The sequence below is a fragment of the Salmo salar genome, chromosome ssa06 (genome assembly GCF_905237065.1).
Source record: "Salmo salar chromosome ssa06, Ssal_v3.1, whole genome shotgun sequence".
In the NCBI taxonomy this organism is placed as follows: domain Eukaryota; kingdom Metazoa; phylum Chordata; class Actinopteri; order Salmoniformes; family Salmonidae; genus Salmo; species Salmo salar.
Window position 1 is genome coordinate 73,487,769 of NC_059447.1, and position 17,538 is coordinate 73,505,306.

The window sequence follows — 17,538 nt, forward strand, 5'->3', positions numbered from 1 at the left end:
TAACGTAGATTTCAGCAAACCGCTCGCCCACACAACGCAATACATGCTGTCTGCCATCTGCCCGGTACAGTTGAAACTGGGATTCAACCATGAAGAGCCACTTCTCCAGCGTGCCAGTGGCCTTTGAATTTGAACATTTGCCCACTGAAGTCGGTTACGACGCCGAACTGCAGTTAGGTTAAGACCCTGGTGAGGACAACGGGCACTCAAATGAGCTTCCCTAAGATGGTTTCTGACAGTTTGTGTAGAAATTCTTTGGTTGTGCAAACCCACAGTTTCATCAGCTGTCCGAGTGGCTGGTCTCAGACAATCCTGCAGGTGAAGAAGCCAAATGTGGTGGTCCTGGGCTGGTGTGGTTACACGTGATCTGCGGTTGTGAGGCCGGTTGGACATACTGCCAAATTCTCTAAAAAAAGCATTGGTAGAAATGAACATTTAATTCTCTGGCAACAGCTCTGGTGGATATTCCTGCGGTCAGCATGCCAATTGCACACTCCCTCAAAACTTGGGACATCTGTGGCATTGTGTTGTGTTTTGTGGCCTTTTATTGCTTCCAGCACAAGGTGCACCTGTGTAATGATAATGCTGTTTAATCAGTTTCTTGATTTGCCTCACCTGTCAGGTGGATAGATTAACTTGCCAAAGGAGAAAGGCTCACTAGCAGGAATATAAACTAATAAGCTTTTTGTGCGTATGGAACATTTCTGGGATCTTTTATTTTGGCTTTTGAAACATGGAAACAACAGTTTACATGTTGCGCTTATATTTTTTGTTTAGGATAATTGTTTATGATTAAAAAGAAAAACCTGTATGTCGGTGAATGGGACTGTATTTGTTTATTCTGCATTCTGTGTGTTTGAGAAATTGTAATTAAAGCGGGTTTGGTTCTACCGCTTATCTGTATTCTGTTGTTAATCTGTCTTCTTTATTCTGTCGTTCAGAGTGCCACAGGGAAAATAGAGGAATTCTTCCTATTTGGTTCCTTCCTGGAGGCCACCATGATCGACAGGAAGATCGGCGATAAGCCAATCAGCTTCGAGGTCACAATAGGTAAGTAGTACACTTGGGGGGTATACAGTAATAACAGACTCAATTATCATTAGTATTGGACAAAAAAGGTACTCAATGATTTGTGTGTTTGGCATGTAAATATTGCAAACAAAAACACAACCATACAATTCTACTATTCTCTCTACTTTTCACATTTCCTTCTCCCAGGTAACTACGGCAACCAAATAGATGGAGTAAGCAAGCCCACTGCAGCTAAGAAGAAGAAGAAGAAAGAGGGAGAAGAGAGTGATGAGGAAGAGTCAGAGCTGATCCAGCAGAACTCCAGTGAGGACGAGGCGGATGATGATGAGGACCTGGTGTCTGTGTCCTCCACCCCTCCCATGAAACCTGTCATCACAGACAGGTCAGAGGACAGGGGTTCAAGGGTCAGGATCAGGGGTGGTGGGTCAAGTTTGTCAGTTCCTCCTGGGTCATGTCTAAAGCCGGGGTTCTGGCTAGAAATATTGTTTTGCTTATGACGTGTAACAACAAAACAAGTCTGGAAACCACTTGGTCTAGCTCTTCCATATTCATAGATCACAATGTAGTCTATACAGATATGTGTCACAAAGTGCTCTAACATAAAATAATGGAGATAAAAGAATAGCATGGTACAAAGCATATTACATATTGAAATATGAAAGAAATCTGTTACCATTGGTCTTATTCTCTGAGGGACTCTGATAATGTCAACACTCATCATATCGATTATACATCTTTTTTTTCTGCCAACCTCAGGAACTACTTCCACCTGCCCTACTTTGAGAAGAAGCCGTGTATCTACATCAAGAGCTGGTGGCAGGACCAGAGGAGACGACTCTACAACTCCAACATCATGGACAAGATCGCTGACAAAATGGTCAGTAACTATTCATGTTGAATGTGCACCAGCAGGATAATAATTAGATTAACCCCAATAAACTCAAGGCATTTCTGGTACTGATACACTTGTTTGTGTTTGTGGGTTGTATCCGACAGGAGGAGGGTCTGAATGACGTGCAGGAGGTCATTAAGACAGAGAAGGCCTATCCAGAGCGCAGACTCCGAGGGGTGCTGGAGGAACTCAGCACTGGCTGCAAGTGAGCTAACATTACTGATACCACAGCCATAATCACTTCTGTTGATACAGTGACTGGACTGCCATAGCCAGAGACACAGTGATGACAACTAAAACATCTTCTGTAAGTGTCTCTGTGTTTTTACTTTCAGTCGTTTCGTCACTTTGGCCAACAAAGACCAGAACCAGGCAGGCAGAACTAAACTGGACAAAGAGAGACTCAAGTCCTGCATGAGAGAAATGGTACAGGGCTGCTCTGAGAGAGTGATGGAGAGAGTTGTTATGGATATGAATCTATCCTTGTGTAGCAGAGCGTGGGAATGTTTCTAATGTCATATCCTTCTCTGTAGGAGAGCATGGGGCAGCAGGCCAAGCTGATTCGCTCCCAGGTGAAGAGGAACACGGTTAGAGACAAATTGAAGATGGTTCAGAACTTCCTGCACAGGCTCCGTTTCCTTGCCGACGAGGTACAGTACAGATTCTGTTAAACTCAACTTTATTTATAACACATTCTAGCTGCATTGACAGAGCAATTCAGGCCTTATAGAGAGAGCACAGGCAACCTCCCAACAGTGGATCCTAGCTCTCCATTATAAAACACTAGCATAATCATAACCAATCACTATGTACAGTAAAGAGTAACACTGTGCAACAATAAACTGTACACTCATAAAATGTAATTCACCGATACAAGGGTGTGCATTCTTGTGTTTATCAATATCATTTATGTTATGCACGTGAATTTCAGCCTGTATTGGCTGCTATGTGGGTGTCAATAAAACGTTGACCCTATATCCTCTGTGCCCTCCAGCCCCAGCACAGTATCCCAGACGTGTTTGTATGGATGATGAGTAACAACAAGCGTATCGCCTATGCCCGCATCCCCTCTAAAGACATCCTCTACTCCATCGTAGACGAGGAGACAGGCAAGGACTGTGGCAAGGTCAAAGCTGTCTTCCTCAGGGTACGTGACGTAAACCTTCTCGACTCTCTCTGCCATCCACTTCTCCCTACCCTCATTGTTTTGTTTTATAACCCAAACAAACTGTTGAATGTCCATTTACCTTAGTGTTGCTGTTGTAGGTCTGTGGCCTTGTGTCTTTAGATCCCAAGCTAAGATTAAAATCTTTCTAAGGCTGATGAAAGTTATATACATCTATAACATTACTGTAATGTTTGTGTCCCCAGCTGCCTGGTAAGAAGGGGTTTGGTCCAGCGGGTTGGACAGTGCAGGCTAAGATGGAGATGTACCTGTGGCTGGGCCTCAACAAACAGAGGAAGGACTTCCTGTCTGGCCTGCCCAACGGCTTTGAAGAGAGCAAGGCTCCCAGGACAAGCCCCTGTCTGCAGTCTGTACCCCCCGTCAGTCTGGTTTACAACAGTAAGTCTGCTTTACAACAGTAAGTCTGGTCTATAACAGTAAGTCTGTCTACAGTCTGTAACCCCCATAAGTCTGGTTTACAACAGTAAGTCTGGTCTATAACAGTAAGTCTGTCTACAGTCTGCACCCCCCCGTCAGTCTGGTTTACAACAGTAAGTCTGGTCTATAACAGTAAGTCTGTCTACAGTCTGTAACCTCTATGTACTGTAGCTATGGTGAGTGAGCAGCTGCTTTATAAGATAGCTACGTTTTGTATTTACACACTCCATTACCTAGTCCCATTTATTGAAGTGCGTACTCAAGTGTGATGGCTCACACCTGTGCATCTGTGTCCTCTCTCTGCTCTCCTGTGTATCTGAGTGTTGTCTAATCTCTGTGTCCTCTCTCTGCTCTCCTGTGTATCTGAGTGTTGTCTAATCTCTGTGTCCTCTCTCTGCTCTCCTGTGTATCTGAGTGTTGTATAATCTCTGTGTCCTCTCTCTGCTCTCCTGTGTATCTGAGTGTTGTCTAATCTCTGTGTCCTCTCTCTGCTCTCCTGTGTATCTGAGTGTTGTCTAATCTCTGTGTCCTCTCTCTGCTCTCCTGTGTATCTGAGTGTTGTCTAATCTCTGTGTCCTCTCTCTGCTCTCCTGTGTATCTGAGTGTTGTCTCATCACTGTATCCTCTCTCTGCTCTGCAGTGAAGCAGGTGTTCCAGCTGAGGGCTCACATGTACCAGGCCAGGAGTCTGTTTGCTGCAGACAGCAGTGGCTTGTCAGACCCCTTTGCCAGGGTATTCTTCTCCACACATAGCCAGGTCACTGAGGTAAGATAGAGGGTGTGTGTGTGTGCGCGTGTGCATGTGTGTGTGTGTGTATGAGTGTGTGTTTGTGTGTGTCAGTGTGTTTTTTTTGTGCATATGCGTGTGTGTGTGTGTTCTGAGTCAGTCTCTGCTCTACATGGGCCTAGTAAGCCGTGTGTGTGTGTGTTTGTTAATGTGTGTGTGTGTGACTGCGTATGTGCATGTGTGTCTGTTAATGTGTGTCCATGTGTTTTAGGTCCTGAGTGAGACTCTGTGCCCTACGTGGGACCAGCTGCTAGTGTTTGATGATGTTGAGCTGTTTGGGGAGGCCGGCGAGCTACGAGACGACCCACCTATCATTGTGGTAGAGGTCTACGACCAGGACACTGTGGTACGACCCGACAGAGAGTGGAGAGTGAGAGAGTGAGAGAGTGAGAGAGATATTCATAGTGAAACAATTGTTTTGTCGGATTCAAAGGATACTAGGATACAAAGTACTGTGAGACTGGACTGGCCATTTTGGTCAAATGCCAGATGGGCTGGTCCATGTCTATCTCAGGTTTCTTTTCACAAAATTATTATTATTTGGCCGATAATGGGCGCATCAAGGAAAAAAATGGGCCGGTGTGGGGGCCTCAAGGGAAAATGGGCCGGTGTGATAGAAATGCCAGGGCTGATTTCTGGTCCCAGTCCGTCCCTGTCTGTGATCCAACCACTTTGTGTTTGTCCATATGTCCTTACTGTGTATCTGTTACGGTCTTAATTTACCATGTTCCTCCTGTTCCTGCTCATATTGTGGATGATGCTGTTGGGGCTAAGTAGAGTGTGAAAGCTAGAAGTAGGGCCTCTCCTGCTTTGGGCTTCTGTTTGCGTAGCAACGTAGCTAGTTAGCCAAGTCATGCAAGAGGCAGGACAGGCTATTTTACAGGGCATTCCCAAACTAGGTTTGCCATCTGTCCATGACGTAGCCATAAGCATGTTCCTCTTGTAGTGGTTGTAGACATGGTTGTGTTTGATAGCTGAAACAGTAGTTGATTGGTTGCAGTTGTTTGGTTGAAGTGTTTACTCTATCAGTCATGCATGCTTCTCATAAACTGATGGAACCAATAGGGATATGTCCCCTGGTAGGACCTTTCATATTCTGTTAGCCTTATGGTAGCTAGCATGTTCTCTGAACAGTCCCCACTTTATACACCATTTTCAGTATTATCTCTGTGCTTACATTGGCCCCCAGTGGCCATGACAAGAAGTACACCCCATAAACTGGTTTCTAACTTTGGTTTTCTTTCTACGGTTGTCTCTGTGGCGTCCAGGGCAAGGCAGAGTTCATTGGTCGGACGTTTGCTAAGCCCATCACTAAGATGTGTGACGAGCACTACGGTCCCCCGAGGTTCCCCCCACAGCTAGAGTACTATCAGATCTACCGTGGTAACTCTACTGCCGGTGACCTACTGGCTGCCTTCGAGCTGCTGCAGGTCAGCTGATCACACACACTCGCACACATAGACACGTGTTCACACTGCAAGTACACACACACACACATCAGGACATACACGTATGCACATATACACACCAGGAACACGCACACCAGGAAACACGCACACACACACATCACACACGCGCATGCGCACACACACACACACACACACACACACACACACACACACACACACACACACACACACACACACACTAGGAACTAAATAACATGCCAGGAACACACTAAAAGCATGTCATTGACATGCATGGAAAGAGTTTAAAAATACACACCGACACACAAGAAGTTATTAGACAAATGAATCACGAGGAGAATGACTGTCAGCAGATTTACCAAATGCATGGAATATGCAACTGATGAACAGTTGTGCACAGAGCACGGTGATGAGCTGATTCCTCAGCAAATCTAGAAAAGAAGGGTCTCTCATTCCTTCTCTCTCTGTCTTTCCTTCTCTTCATCTGTCTGTTATTAATTTACAATTGATCTTAATTGTCCATCCACAATTTTCTTCTTCATCCATGCCTCTTCTCTCCTTCTTCCATGCCTCTCCTCCTCTTCTTCCCTCATGCCTCTCCTCCACTTCTTCCTCCATGCCTATCCTCTTCTTCCTCCATGCCTCTCCTCTCCTTCTTCCTCCATGCCTTTCCACTCCCTTTTCTTCCAAGCCTTTCCTCTCCTTCTTCCTCCATGCCTCTCCTCTCCTTCTTCCTCCATGCCTCTCCTCCTCTTCTTCTTCCATGCCTCTCTTCCTCTTCTTCTTCCATGCCTCTCTTCCTCATTCCCTCCATGCCTCTCCTCTTCTTCTTCTATGCCTCTCCTCCCTTATTCCTCCATGCCTCTTCTCTCCTTCTTCCTCCATGCCTCTCCTCCTCTTCTTCCTCCATACCTCTCCTCTCCTTCAACCTCCATGCCTTTCCTCCTCTTCTCCTTCCATGACTCTCCTCCTCATCTTCCTCAATGCCTCTCCTCATCTTATTCCTCCATGCCTCTCCTCTTCTTCCTATATGCCTCTCTTCCTCTTCTTCCTCCATGCCCCTTCTCTCCTTCTTCCTCCATGCCTCTCCTCCTCTTCTTCCTCAATGCCTCTCCTCCTCTTATTCTTCCATACCTCTCCTCTTCTTCCTCCATGCCTCTCCTCTTCTTCTTCCTCCATGCCTCTCCTCTTCTTCTTCCTCCATGCCTCGCTTCCTTCTTCCTTCATGCCTCTCCTCCTCTTCTTCTTCCATGCCTCTCCTCTTCTTCTTTTCCATGCCCCTCTTCCCCTTATTCCTCCATGCCTCTCCTCTTCTTCTTCCTCCAAGCCTCTCCTCTTCTTCTTCTTCCATGCTTCTCCTCTCCTTCTTCCTCCATGCCTCTCCTCTCCCTCATTCTCCATGCCTCTCCTGTTCTTCCGACATGCCTCTCCTTCTTCCTCCATGACTCTCCTCTCCTTCATCCCCCATACCTTTCCACTCCTTCTTCCTCCATGCTTCTCCTCTCCTTCTTCCTCCATGCCTCCTCCTCTTCTTCCTCCATGCCTCTCCTCTTCTTCTTCTTCCATGCCTCTCCTCTCCTTCTTCCTCCATGCCTCTCCTCTCCCTCATTCTCCATGCCTCTCCTATTCTTCCTACATGCCTCTCCTTCTTCCTCCATGCCTCTCCTCTCCTTCTTCCTCCATGCCTCTCCTCTCCTTCTTCCTCCATGCCTCTCCCCTCCTTCTTCCTCCATGCCTCTCCTCCTGTTCTTCTTCCATGCCTTTTCTCTCCTTATTCCTCCATGCCTCTCCTCCTCTTCTTCCTCTATGCCTCTCTTTATCTTCTTCCATGCCTCTCCTCACCTTCTTCCTCCATGCCTCCTCCTCTTCTCCTTCCATGCCTCTCCTCCTCATCTTCCTCCATGCCTCTCCTCATCTGATTCATCCATGCCTCTACTCATCTTATTCATCCATGCCTCTCCTCCCATTGTTCCTCCATGACTCTCTTCTTCTTCCTCCATGCCTCTCCTCTTCCTCTTCCTCCATGCCTCTTTTCTCCTTCTTCCTCCCTGCTCCTCTTCTTCTTCCTCCATGCCTCTCCTCCTCTTCTTCTTCCATGCCTCTCCTCCTCTTCCTCCATGCCTCTCCTAACCTTATTCCTCCTTGCCTCTCCTGACCTTATTCCTCCATGCCTCTCCTCTTCTACTTCTTCCAAGCCTTTCCTCTCCTTCTTCCTCCATGCCTCTCCTCTCCTTCTTCCTCCATGCCTCTCCTCCTCTTCTTCTTCCATGCCTCTCTTCCTCTTCTTCTTCCATGCCTCTCTTCCTCATCTCCCTCCATGCCTCTCCTCTTCTTCTTCTATGCCTCTCCTCCCTTATTCCTCCATGCCTCTTCTCTCCTTCTTCCTCCATGCCTCTCCTCCTCTTCTTCCTCCATACCTCTCCTCTCCTTCAACCTCCATGCCTTTCCTCCTCTTCTCCTTCCATGACTCTCCTCCTCATCTTCCTCAATGCCTCTCCTCATCTTATTCCTCCATGCCTCTCCTCTTCTTCCTATATGCCTCTCTTCCTCTTCTTCCTCCATGCCCCTTCTCTCCTTCTTCCTCCATGCCTCTCCTCCTCTTCTTCCTCAATGCCTCTCCTCCTCTTATTCTTCCATACCTCTCCTCTTCTTCCTCCATGCCTCTCCTCTTCTTCTTCCTCCATGCCTCTCCTCTTCTTCTTCCTCCATGCCTCGCTTCCTTCTTCCTTCATGCCTCTCCTCCTCTTCTTCTTCCATGCCTCTCCTCTTCTTCTTTTCCATGCCCCTCTTCCCCTTATTCCTCCATGCCTCTCCTCTTCTTCTTCCTCCAAGCCTCTCCTCTTCTTCTTCTTCCATGCTTCTCCTCTCCTTCTTCCTCCATGCCTCTCCTCTCCCTCATTCTCCATGCCTCTCCTGTTCTTCCGACATGCCTCTCCTTCTTCCTCCATGACTCTCCTCTCCTTCATCCCCCATACCTTTCCACTCCTTCTTCCTCCATGCTTCTCCTCTCCTTCTTCCTCCATGCCTCCTCCTCTTCTTCCTCCATGCCTCTCCTCTTCTTCTTCTTCCATGCCTCTCCTCTCCTTCTTCCTCCATGCCTCTCCTCTCCCTCATTCTCCATGCCTCTCCTATTCTTCCTACATGCCTCTCCTTCTTCCTCCATGCCTCTCCTCTCCTTCTTCCTCCATGCCTCTCCTCTCCTTCTTCCTCCATGCCTCTCCCCTCCTTCTTCCTCCATGCCTCTCCTCCTGTTCTTCTTCCATGCCTTTTCTCTCCTTATTCCTCCATGCCTCTCCTCCTCTTCTTCCTCTATGCCTCTCTTTATCTTCTTCCATGCCTCTCCTCACCTTCTTCCTCCATGCCTCCTCCTCTTCTCCTTCCATGCCTCTCCTCCTCATCTTCCTCCATGCCTCTCCTCATCTGATTCATCCATGCCCCTACTCATCTTATTCATCCATGCCTCTCCTCCCATTGTTCCTCCATGACTCTCTTCTTCTTCCTCCATGCCTCTCCTCTTCCTCTTCCTCCATGCCTCTTTTCTCCTTCTTCCTCCCTGCTCCTCTTCTTCTTCCTCCATGCCTCTCCTCCTCTTCTTCTTCCATGCCTCTCTTCCTCTTCCTCCATGCCTCTCCTAACCTTATTCCTCCTTGCCTCTCCTGACCTTATTCCTCCATGCCTCTCCTCTTCTACTTCTTCCATGCCTCTCCTCCTCTTCTTCCTCCATGTCTCTCCTCTCCTTCCTCCATGCCTCCTCCTCTTCTTCCTCCATGCCTCTCCTCTTCTTCTTCTTCCATGCCTCTCCTCTCCTTCTTCCTCCATGCCTCTCCTCTCCCTCATTCTCCATGCCTTTCCTATTCTTCCTACATGCCTCTCCTTCTTCCTCCATGCCTCTCCTCTCCTTCTTCCTCCATGCCTCTCCTCTCCTTCTTCCTCCATGCCTCTCCCCTCCTTCTTCCTCCATGCCTCTCCTCCTCTTCTTCTTCCATGCCTTTTCTCTCCTTATTCCTCCATGCCTCTCCTCCTCTTCTTCCATGCCTCTCCTCCTCATCTTCCTCCATGCCTCTCCTCATCTTATTCATCCATGCCTCTCCTCATCTTATTCATCCATGCCTCTCCTCCCATTCTTCCTCCATGCCTCTCTTCTTCTTCCTCCACGCCTCTCCTCTTCCTCCATAACTCTTTTCTCCTTCTTCCTCCCTGCTCCTCTTCTTCTTCCTCCATGCCTCTCCTCCTCTTCTTCTTCCATACCTCTCCTCCTCCTCTTTCTCCATGCCTCTCCTAACCTTATTCCTCCTTGCCTCTCCTGACCTTATTCCTCCATGCCTCTCCTCTTCTACTTCTTCCATGCCTCTCCTCCTCTTCTTCCTCCATGCCTCTCCTCTCCTTATTCCTCCATGCCTCTCCTCCTCTTCTTCCTCCATGCCTCTCCTCCCCTTATTCCTCCATGCCTCTCCTCCTCTTCTTCATCAATTCCTCTTCTCTCCTTCTTCCTCCATGCCTCTCCACCTCTTCTTCCTCCATGCCTCTCGTCCTCTTCTTCTTCCATGCCTCTCCTCCTCTTCTTCCTCCATGCTTGTTCTCTCCTTCTTCTTCCATGCCTCTCTTCCTCTTCTTCCTTCATGCCTCTCCTCTCCTTCTTCCTCCATGCCTCTCCTCTTCTTCTTCCATGCCTCTCCTCCCTTATTCCTCCATGCCTCTTCTCTCCTTCTTCCTCCATGCCAATTTCTTCTTCCTCCATGCCTCTCCTCCCCTTATTCCTCCATGCCTCTCCTCCCCTTATTCCTCCATGCCTCTCCTTATCTTATTCCTCCATGCCTCTTCTCTCCTTCTTCCCCATGCCTCTCCTCCTCATCTTTATCCATTCCTCTTCTCTCCTTCTTCCTCCATGCCTCTCCTCCTCTTCTTCTTCCATGCCTCTCCTCCTCTTGTTCCTCCATGCCTGTTCTCTTCTTCCTCCATGCCTCTTTTCTCCTTCTTCCTCCATGCTCCTCCTCTTCTTCCTCCATGCCTCTCCTCCTCTTCTTCTTCCATACCTCTCTTCCTCTTCTTCCTTCATGCCTCTCCTCTCCTTCTTCCTCCATGCCTCTCCTCTTCTTCTTCCATGCCTCTCCTCCCTTATTCCTCCATGCCTCTTCTCTCCTTCTTCCTCCATGCCTCTCCTCATCTTCTTCCTCCATGCCTCTCCTCTTCTTCTTCCATGCCTCTCCTCCCTTATTCCTCTATGCCTCTTCTCTCCTTCTTCCTCCATGCCCATTCCTTCTTCCTCCATGCCTCTCCTCTTCTACTTCTTCCATGCCTCTCCTCCTCTTCTTCCTCCATGCTTCTCCTCTCCTTATTCCTCCATGCCTCTCCTCTTCTTCCATGCCTCTCCTCCTCTTCTTCCTCCATGCCTCTCCTCCCCTTATTCCTCCATGCCTCTCCTCATCTTATTCCTCCATGCCTCTTCTCTCCTTCTTCCTCCATGCCTCTCCTCCTCTTCTTCATCCATTCCTCTTCTCTCCTTCTTCCTCCATGCCTCTCCTCCTCTTCTTCTTCCATGCCTCTCCTCCTCTTCTTCCTCCATGCCTGTTCTCCTCTTCTTCCTCCATGCCTCTCCTCTCCTTATTCCTCCATGCCTCTCCTCCTCTTCTTCCTCCATGCCTCTCCTCCCCTTATTCCTCCATGCCTCTCCTCCTCTTCTTCATCAATTCCTCTTCTCTCCTTCTTCCTCCATGCCTCTCCACCTCTTCTTCCTCCATGCCTCTCGTCCTCTTCTTCTTCCATGCCTCTCCTCCTCTTCTTCCTCCATGCTTGTTCTCTCCTTCTTCTTCCATGCCTCTCTTCCTCTTCTTCCTTCATGCCTCTCCTCTCCTTCTTCCTCCATGCCTCTCCTCTTCTTCTTCCATGCCTCTCCTCCCTTATTCCTCCATGCCTCTTCTCTCCTTCTTCCTCCATGCCCATTTCTTCTTCCTCCATGCCTCTCCTCCCCTTATTCCTCCATGCCTCTCCTTATCTTATTCCTCCATGCCTCTTCTCTCCTTCTTCCCCATGCCTCTCCTCCTCATCTTTATCCATTCCTCTTCTCTCCTTCTTCCTCCATGCCTCTCCTCCTCTTCTTCTTCCATGCCTTTCCTCCTCTTGTTCCTCCATGCCTGTTCTCTTCTTCCTCCATGTCTCTTTTCTCCTTCTTCCTCCATGCTCCTCCTCTTCTTCCTCCATGCCTCTCCTCCTCTTCTTCTTCCATACCTCTCTTCCTCTTCTTCCTTCATGCCTCTCCTCTCCTTCTTCCTCCATGCCTCTCCTCTTCTTCTTCCATGCCTCTCCTCCCTTATTCCTCCATGCCTCTTCTCTCCTTCTTCCTCCATGCCTCTCCTCATCTTCTTCCTCCATGCCTCTCCTCTTCTTCTTCCATGCCTCTCCTCCCTTATTCCTCCATGCCTCTTCTCTCCTTCTTCCTCCATGCCCATTCCTTCTTCCTCCATGCCTCTCCTCTTCTACTTCTTCCATGCCTCTCCTCCTCTTCTTCCTCCATGCTTCTCCTCTCCTTATTCCTCCATGCCTCTCCTCTTCTTCCATGCCTCTCCTCCTCTTCTTCCTCCATGCCTCTCCTCCCCTTATTCCTCCATGCCTCTCCTCATCTTATTCCTCCATGCCTCTTCTCTCCTTCTTCCTCCATGCCTCTCCTCCTCTTCTTCATCCATTCCTCTTCTCTCCTTCTTCCTCCATGCCTCTCCTCCTCTTCTTCTTCCATGCCTCTCCTCCTCTTCTTCCTCCATGCCTGTTCTCCTCTTCTTCCTCCATGCCTCTTTTCTCCTTCTTCCTCCATGCTCCTCCTCTTGTTCCTCCATGCCTCTCCTCCTCTTCTTCATCCATTCCTCTTCTCTCCTTCTTCCTCCATGCCTCTCCTCCTCTTCTTCTTCCATGCCTCTCCTCCTCCTCTTCCTCCATGCCTCTCCTAACCTTATTCCTCCTTGCCTCTTCTGACCTTATTCCTCCTTGCCTCTCCTCTTCTCCTTCTTCCATGCCTCTCCTCCTCTTCTTCCTCCATGCCTCTCCTCCCCTTATTCCTCCATGCCTCTCCTCCTCTTCTTCATCCATTCCACTTCTCTCCTTCTTCCTCCATTCCTCTCCACCTCTTCTTCCTCCATGCCTCTCCTCCTCTTCTTCTTCCATGCCTCTCCTCCTCTTCTTCCTCCATGCTTGTTCTCTCCTTCTTCTTCCATGCCTCTCTTCCTCTTCTTCCTTCATGCCTCTCCTCTCCTTCTTCCTCCATGCCTCTCCTCTTCTTCTTCCATGCCTCTCCTCCCTTATTCCTCCATGCCCCTTCTCTCCTTCTTCCTCTATGCCCATTCCTTCTTCCTCCATGCCTCTCCTCTTATACTTCTTCCATGCCTCTCCTCCTCTTCCTCCATGCCTCTCCTCCTTTTCTTCCTCCATGCCTCTCCTCCCCTTATTCCTCCATGCCTCTCCTTATCTTATTCCTCCATGCCTCTTCTCTCCTTCTTCCCCCATGCCTCTCCTCCTCTTCTTTATCCATTCCTCTTCTCTCCTTCTTCCTCCATGCCTCTCCTCCTCTTCTTCTTCCATGCCTCTCCTCCTCTTCTTCCTCCATGCCTGTTCTCCTCTTCTTCCTCCATGCCTCTTTTCTCCTTCTTCCTCCATGCTCCTCCTCTTCTTCCTCCACGCCTCTCCTCCTCTTCTTCTTCCATACCTCTCTTCCTCTTCTTCCTCCATGCCTCTCCTCATCTTCTTCCTCCAAGCCTCTCCTCCTCTTCCTTCTCCATGCCTCTCCTCCTCTTCTTCCATGCCTCTCTTCTTCTTCCTCCATGCCTCTCCTCTTCTTTATCCTTCATGCCTCTCCTCTTCTTCTTCCTCCATGCCTATCTTCCTTCTTCCTCCATGCCTCTCCTCTCCTTCTTCCATGCCTCTCCTCCCCTTCTTCCCCATGCCTCTCCTCCCCTTCTTCTTCCATGCCTCTCCTCCTCTTATTCCTCCTCCATGCCTCTCCTTTCCTTCTTCATCCATGCCTCTCTTCTCCTTCTTCCTCCATGCCTCTCTTCTCCTTCTTCCTCCATGCCTCTCCTCTCCTTCTTCCTCCATGCTTCTCCTCTCCTTCTTCCATCCTCTCCTTCTCACTCTGTGGTCCCTTGACTCTCCTTCCTTCTCTTTCCTCCCTCCTTCCTTCATTGGACCCCCGCCCTAGTCCCCCCTACCTCCTCCACTCCAACTTACATACCATGTACCCTGTCCCCGCTCTGCAGATTCCCTATGACGATGAGGAGATCAGGAGGGCTCTGATTGCTGTCCATGACTTTGCTGTACCTCAGATTAAGGTGCTCTTTTCACTCTTCTGTCCCTCCCTCTATGATCACTCTCTGGTCAGTCTAACTCTATGGTCGCTCTGGTTAGTCTAACTCTATGGTCTCTCTGGTCAGTCTAACTCTATGGTCTCTCTGGTCAGTCTAACTCTATGGTCTCTCTGGTCAGTCTAACTCTATGGTCTTTCTGGTCAGTCTAACTCTATGGCTCTCTGGTCAGTCTAACTCTATGGCTCTCTGGTCAGTCTAACTCTATGGTCTCTCTGGTCAGTCTAACTCTATGGTCTCTCTGGTCAGTCTAACTCTATGGCTCTCTGGTCAGTTTAACTCTATGGTCTCTCTGGTCAGTCTAACTCTATGGTCTCTCTGGTCAGTCTAACTCTATGGCTTGCTGGTCAGTCTAACTCTATGGTCTCTCTGGTCAGTCTAACTCTATGGTTTCTCTGATCAGTCTAACTCTATGGTCTTTCTGGTCAGTCTAACTCTATGGCTCTCTGGTCAGTCTAACTCTATGGCTCTCTGGTCAGTCTAACTCTATGGTCTCTCTCGTCAGTCTAAGTCTTCTTCTGCTGAGTGTTTTAATCTATAAAGGTGCTGCTCTCCCTCTCTGCCCCATCCATCTCTATTCAGTGCCTTGCTCTGTAACTACTCTCTCTAACTTCTGTAGCTCTGCAAAACTAGTCCAGAACAAAGCCAAACTAAAAACTAGGAAAACAAAACATCTCGGATCCTTTTATTGCTGAATACTGAGGCTGATGTCTGTAATTTATGTGTCATTTTATCTCCTCAGTATGTTGTATACATTGGTTGTTGCCTCCTCTCCCTTCTTTTCCTGGAGTAGATTGGACAAGGGGGGAGGGCAGAGCTTCCTCCCATCGATGGTCCGACAGACTCAGAACGTGGACCCATCCTCCCTGTACCCATGGGCATCCGACCTATCCTCAGCCGCTACCGCATAGAGGTGAGACAACACTCCATGACTAGGGAACAGCACTCAGAGAGGGTACTAAAACTACAAGCTAGAGGAAAGAGAGAAAGTACTCCAAAGCTAGAAACTGGAAGGTGGAGGACACAGCTCCAGGTGGTGGAGGTAAGGGGAGCTCAAGGCAACCCTCAAATATGATCTCGGGTGCTGTTCAAATGATCTGATCCAGTCTGATATGTTTTGGTCCAGGTTCTGTTCTGGGGCCTGAGGGACCTGAAGAGGGTGAATTTGGCCCAGGTGGACAGACCCAGGGTGGACATAGAGTGTGCAGGGAGAGGAGTCCAGTCTGCTCTCATTCAGAACTACAAGAAGAACCCCAACTTCAGCACCCTCGTCAAGTGGTTTGAGGTGGTGAGTAGAACCTGGTCAAATCTTGATGGTCTTTCAGACAATGAAAGACAGCAGATACTGTACATAAAGTCAGCAAAAATTAAACGTCCTCTAACTGTCAATTGCGTTTATCTTCAGCAAACATAACATGTCAAATCAAAATCAAATCAAATCAAATGTATTTGTCACATACACATGGTTAGCAGGTGTTAATGCAAGTGTAGCGAAATGCTTGTGCTTCTAGTTCCAACCATGCAGTAATATCTAACAAGTAATATAACCTAACAATTTCACAACAACTACCAAGTGTAAAGGAATGAATATGAATATGTACATAAAAATATATAAATGAGTGATGGCCGAACGGCATAGGCAAGATGCAGTAGATCGTATAGAGTTCAGTATATACATATGAGATGAGTAATATAGGGTATGAGAACATTATATAAAGTGACATTGTTTAAAGTGGCTAGTTATACATTTAATTACATCATATGGCAAGATGTAGTAGATGGTATAGCGTAGAGTATATACATAAGAGATGAGTAATGTAGGGTAAGTAAACATGATATAATATAAAGTGGTTAGTGATAAATTGATTACATCAATTTTACCATTATTAAAGTGGGTGGAGTTGAGTCAGTATGTTGGCAGCAGCCACTCAATGTTAGTGATGGCTGTTTAACAGTGTGATGGCCTTCAGAGAGAAGCTGTTTTTCAGTCTCTCGGTCCCCGCTTTGATGCACCTGTACTGACCTTGCCTTCTGGATGATAGCGGGGTGAACAGGCAGTGGCTTGGGTGGTTGTTGTCCTTGATGATCTTTCTGGCCTTCCTGTGACATCGGGTGGTGTAGGTGTCCTGGAGGGCAGGTAGTTTGCACCCGGTGATGCGTTGTGCAGACCTCACTACCCTCTGGAGAGCCTTCCGGTTATGGGTGGAGCAGCTGCCGTGATACAGCCTGACAGGATGCTCTCGATTGTGCATCTGTAAAAGTTTGTGAGTGTTTTTGGTGACAAGCCAAATTTCTTCAGCCTCCTGAGGTTGAAGAGGCGCTGCTGCGCCTTCTTCACCACGCTGTCTGTGTGGGTGGACCATTTCAGTTTGTCCGTGATGTGTACGCCGAGGAACTTAAAACTCTCCACCCTCTCCACTACTGTCCCGTCAATGTAGATAGGGAGCTGCTCCCTCTGCTGTTTCCTGAAGTCCACGATCATCTCCTTTGTTTTGTTGACATTGAGTGTGAGGTTTTTTTCCTGACACCACACTCCGAGGGCCCTCACCTCCTCCCTGTAGGCCGTCTCGTCGTTGTTGGTAACGCACCCTTGTGGGGACCCAGTGTTGAGGATCAGCGGGGTGGAGATGTTGTTACCTACCCTCACCACCTGGGGGCAGCCCATCAGGAAGTCCAGGACCCAGTTGCACAGGGCAGGGTCGAGACCCAGGGTCTCGAGCTTAATGACAAGTTTGGAGGGTACTATGGTGTTAAATGCTGAGCTGTAATCGATGATCCTTACATAGGTATTCCTCTTGTCCAGATGGGTTAGGGCAGTGTGCAGTGTGATGGCGATTGCGTCGTCTGTGGACCTATTGTGGCGGTAAGCAAATTGGAGTGGGTCTAGGGTGTCAGGTAGGGTGGAGGTGATATGATCCTTGACTAGTCTCTCAAAGCACTTCATGATGACAGAAGTGAGTGCTACAGGGCGGTAGTCATTTAGCTCAGTTACCTTAGCTTTCTTAGGAACAGGAACAATGGTGGCCCTCTTGAAGCATGTGGGGACAGCAGACTGGGATAAGGATTGATTAAATATGTCTGTAAACACACCAGCCAGCTGGTCTGCGCATGCTCTGAGGATGTAGCCGGGGATGCCGTCTGGGCCTGCAGACCCGCGAGGGTTAACACGTTTAAATATTTTACTCACGTTGGCTACAGTGAAGGAGAGGCCGCAGGTTTTGGTAGCAATACAGTGTCAGTGGCACTGTATTGTCCTCTAAGCAAGCAAAAAAGTTGTTCAGTCTGTCTGGGAGCAAGGCACCGTGATCCGCGATGGGGCTGGTTTTTCTTTTGTAGTTCGTGATTGACTGTAGACCCTGCCACATACCTCTCGTGTCTGAGCCGTTGAATTGCGACTCCACTTTGTCTCTATACTGACGCTTAGCTTGTTTGATTTCCTTGCGGAGGGAATAG

General features: G+C 48.4%; 1 protein-coding gene across 13 annotated transcripts in view; it reads left to right on the top strand.

The window, feature by feature from the left end:
- LOC106608042 (otoferlin) overlaps positions 1–17,538 on the top strand; it is a 131,279-nt gene that overhangs the window by 90,115 nt on the left and 23,626 nt on the right. For 8 of the 13 annotated variants that reach the window (XM_045720966.1, XM_045720965.1, XM_045720970.1 and 5 more), the window contains 14 exons: positions 942–1,050; positions 1,219–1,414; positions 1,789–1,909; positions 2,029–2,129; positions 2,260–2,350; positions 2,458–2,574; positions 2,919–3,071; positions 3,296–3,488; positions 4,168–4,292; positions 4,525–4,659; positions 5,582–5,743; positions 13,981–14,052; positions 14,879–14,998; positions 15,212–15,373. In XM_045720966.1, the coding sequence (XP_045576922.1) occupies positions 942–1,050; positions 1,219–1,414; positions 1,789–1,909; positions 2,029–2,129; positions 2,260–2,350; positions 2,458–2,574; positions 2,919–3,071; positions 3,296–3,488; positions 4,168–4,292; positions 4,525–4,659; positions 5,582–5,743; positions 13,981–14,052; positions 14,879–14,998; positions 15,212–15,373 (1,857 nt within the window). The remainder of the gene's footprint in view (positions 1–941; positions 1,051–1,218; positions 1,415–1,788; positions 1,910–2,028; positions 2,130–2,259; positions 2,351–2,457; positions 2,575–2,918; positions 3,072–3,295; positions 3,489–4,167; positions 4,293–4,524; positions 4,660–5,581; positions 5,744–13,980; positions 14,053–14,878; positions 14,999–15,211; positions 15,374–17,538) is intronic. The other 5 variants (XM_045720969.1, XM_045720972.1, XM_045720975.1 and 2 more) reach the window with 1 other exon arrangement.